Raw genomic sequence first — 3,973 nt, 5'->3', positions numbered from 1 at the left:
CTGGAGCAAATTGATGAGCAACAGAATGACTTTGCTACAGTGCTACATAATAAAATTAAATTTTGTGATATACGAATTATTTCAGTAAAACTTTGAAAAGCAGCAATGAAACTAATGTTTACTAGTCATTACATTTATTAGCATGTGTGCTGAGTATTTTTTATGGATTTTTGTACTTCTTCATAACCACCATTGCGAGTTGGTGGTTAACCTCATTTCCTAGATTTGAAACAAAAATTAAGCTAGAAGAAAACTGAGTAAATGTCTATGAACAGAGCTAAGAGTGAAAGAACAGGGTTTCAAGTCAAAGTTTAATGTTACAGCTCATAATCTCTTCATTATACGTTTAAATGCATCTAAGTCCAAAATTTGCAATCGAGTGCTTACTTTGAACCCTTACGTCCCTCGACTGATTACACGTTTCTTCAAAACAGGCAAGAGAGACTAATTGAAAACAATCACTTTATTAAAAAATAGCAAATTTCACAAATACTTAATAGCTCATTTCATAGTCACTGGCCATTGGCACACACCCCGGCATACGTGTACTGATTGTCTAATGTAAACTGCAGGCGGGCTGCCACAGGAAGCCCGCGCATCATCAACTTAGGAACGACACTCGAGCACGTTTGGTGAGCTCCGGAAGGCTCAATCTGCCAGCCCTATCCACAGCGTTGAGCGCGAGACATTTCAAGTATAACCCATAAGGCAACAATAAGAAGCAGAGCAGCCGGCCTCGGTATCACATTTCCTGGGGAAGCCTTCAGCAGCGCCTCCTTCCCCAGAGATGGTGAACCATAAGCAAGTCAAATGGACTCACAGCAGAACACGGAAAAAAAAATCATGGCACTAATCGTTTTTAATTCCTTGTTGTGGAGGATGATTCTGCTACTGGATTCAGCTGGAAAAATAAAGAACGCTTGTTCTCCTCGAACCCCAAGGAAGCAAATGCACTTCATCTCAGCCGGCAGAAGTGTTCGGAACATCTTGTGCGTCGGCCAAATGCAGCTTCTGTCTGAATTCATCCGTTAAGAAGATTCCCAGGCTCTAATGAGAAGTTCTTTTTAAATTCTGGACACTACACTCAGGAGTGAAGAGAGTGAGTTGTCAGTTACTATTCTTGTTTTTATGCTATGAAGAAGCTTGGATGTGGGGCTGGAGAGACAGTGCAGTGGACAGGGTATTTGCTTTGCATGCAGTCGACCCAGGTCTGATCCCCCACATCCCATAGGGTCCCCTGAGCTTCCCAGGAGTGATTCCTGAGCACAGAGCCAGGAGTAACCTCTGAGCACTGCCAGGTGTGACACCCACCCCCCCCCCAAAAAAAATCTGGATGTGATGAGTCAATTTTAAAATGATACTATGTCAAGTAGGAGTATTTGAAAACCTCAAGTAATTGCTGAATCAAGACTAAATTCCAGGATTTAACAGAGTTCATAATTACTTAAACACAAGGATAATTATGGTAAAGAGCAAAGTAGAGGCATATGCAGAAATTGGCTGGAGTGAAACATTTCATTTACGAAGACAATATTTGATCAGTAATATTCTGGCAGGAGAGGGGATTTGGACCGTCCTGACAATGTTGAGGGACTACTCCCAGTGTCTGACTGGAAGGTCACCCCTGGCAGTGCCCAAGGGTGACACAGGGGACTGAATCCAGGTTTTTCATATGAGCACTAACCATTGAGCTCTCGTTCTCCAATCCCTATTAGCAGATTCCCCCCCAGCCCCCAGATTCTTTCTAGGACCTCGTTACTTGGTCTTTCGTGATGTCCTTTACCTCTCAATTTAGGCAGGATCTTTTAAGAAATTTTTTATCTGTCTGGGAGACAGTGGTTTGGCTCAGGGATCACTCCTGATGATCCTTGGGGGAAGGCAAGATAATTTCTTACTGTTGTATATGCCGTATTATTCCTATTATTATGTTAAAGTAACTTAAGAATTACAAAATACACACATTTGAAGGCTAAAACTTGAATATTTGACATGTGACATGAGAATCCCTTAAGAGAATCCTATAACAACTAATACTAGTTTATGTATAGTATGTCTGCATATCCAACTGCCTTCTAACCTCAAAGAGTCAAAATAATTTTTATGAAAATTAAGTGTATTCAATATGCCAAAAACAGTAACAAGTCTCACAATGGAGACGTTACTAGTGCCCACTCAAGCAAATTGATGAGCAACAGGACAACAGTGATACAGTGATACAGCCTAATTCTAAATCTCCTAAATTTTATAATTAAAAAAAATCTAGGAATATGAGCACTGGTGAAGGGATGGGTATTCGAGCATTGTATAACTGAGATTTAAACCTGAAAACTTTGTAACTTTCCACATGGTGACTCAATAAAAAATTAAAAAATAAATAAATAAATAAAATATATAGAAAAAAAATCTAAAAATACAAAGCAAAGCAAAACAATCAGAAACAAAAAAGCAACTAAAAAATTCCATCTGGAACCAAAGGGTTTTCTCCAGAAAACAATAGGATGTATCTTTGTTTACTGAGAATATTCATTAAAAATCATAATTTCAGAAGCTAGAACAATAAAGCAGTGGGTAGGGCATTTGCCTTGCACATCGTCAACCCAGGTTCAATCCCCGGCATCCCATATGGTCCCCTGAATACTTCCAGGAGTGATTCCTGAGTGCAGAGCCAGGAGTAATTTCTGAGCATCGCCAGGTCAGATGCAAATCCAAAAAAATTATTTTAAAAGAAAGAAATTATAATTTCACTCTGCTGGTAGGTGTGGTGTTGGAATGTTGGATACATAAAACTCTCTAACAGTACTGTAAATTATGGTATCTCAATTAAAAAGGGAGAAAAAAAGAAATTATAACTTGTAAAGTTCACCATTAATAGAAGACAAAGGATACATGGACGAGTTCAATTCTTCGAGCTGTAACACATAAAAACAAATTTAATTTTTATAAGACAAATAGCATTAAGAGACCACTCCTTAAGTTTACATTCTTAAATAATTTTCAGTACACTTTCTTTACATAAATAAGCAAAAGCAAATACTAGAGAAAAAAACCTTTCCAAAACTTTCAGGTTGGGAAAAATCATATAAATATAATCAACTGCAATAATAGTTTCCCATAGAAAAAAATTGCTATTCGAGTGATCAAAATCTTTTCTTATTCGAAACTGTATTGCAAAGTTATTCATACAACGCTGAATAACATACATACAACGTTGACAGACAACGTCCCATCACCCATCCTGCCACCAGTGCCAACTTCCCTCCACCAGTGTTCCCAGGTTCCCTCTCCTACCCCCCACCTCCCACCCCAGCCCACCCCAGCCCCAGCCTGTCATCTTGACAGGCACCTTTTAAATTTGGTTATTAAGTTTGGATCTTGTGAGTTCAGTGTTGTTGACTCAGTGGTTTGGAGACACAGCGCTACCATTCCTTATACAACCCATGGACCTGCGTGTCCTTGACTCCTGCCTCTGCTGCGTCTCATCTACCTCTCCTCCTCTTCCTCTTCATTCTATTTCTTTCCTTCTCCCTCTACTCTGGGGCCAAGGGTGAGCTACGCCTCACACCTTCCCACCCCCTCCCTTAAATCATTGCATTTCCTCATCCAATTATTCTAAATACCACATATATGATATGAGTGATCAAATATCATCTTTAAAGCGTTTATGAACTACAAAGATTTCACCTGGGGCCAGGGATGTACGTCAATGTAGAACAGACGTCTCACATGTACACAGTTCTCAGGTTGATCCCTAGCACGCATCACCAGAAATATGAAGGGGAGGGTCAAATAGTAGCACTGTAGCACTGTCATCCTGTTGTTCATCAGTTTGCTCGAGTGGGCACCAGTAATGTCTCCATTGTGAGATTTATTGTTACTGTTTTTGGCATATCAAATACGCTACAGGTAGCTTGCCAGCTCTGCCGTGCAGATGAGATACTCTCGGTAGCTTGCCGGGCTCTCCGAGAGGGGCGGA

General features: G+C 40.1%; 1 protein-coding gene across 2 annotated transcripts in view; it reads right to left on the bottom strand.

Moving 5' to 3' along the window:
• Window positions 1–448: 448 nt before the first annotated feature.
• The window catches only part of CCDC28A (coiled-coil domain containing 28A), a 13,809-nt gene continuing 10,284 nt past the window's right edge, over window positions 449–3,973 (bottom strand). The window contains exons 5-6 of one of the 2 annotated variants that reach the window (XM_055137142.1): window positions 2,887–2,909; window positions 449–1,015 (exon numbers count right to left, since the gene is read on the bottom strand). In XM_055137142.1, the coding sequence (XP_054993117.1) occupies window positions 961–1,015; window positions 2,887–2,909 (78 nt within the window). In that variant the 3' untranslated portion in view covers window positions 449–960. Of the gene's footprint in view, window positions 1,016–1,049; window positions 1,079–2,863; window positions 2,910–3,973 lie in introns of those variants that run through there. The other variant, XM_055137143.1, reaches the window with a different exon arrangement.

Source organism: Sorex araneus, chromosome 4, assembly GCF_027595985.1.
Source record: "Sorex araneus isolate mSorAra2 chromosome 4, mSorAra2.pri, whole genome shotgun sequence".
NCBI classification, from domain to species: Eukaryota; Metazoa; Chordata; class Mammalia; order Eulipotyphla; family Soricidae; genus Sorex; species Sorex araneus.
The sequence above is the reverse complement of the archived record's forward strand: the minus strand, read 5'-3'. Positions and strand labels throughout refer to the sequence as shown.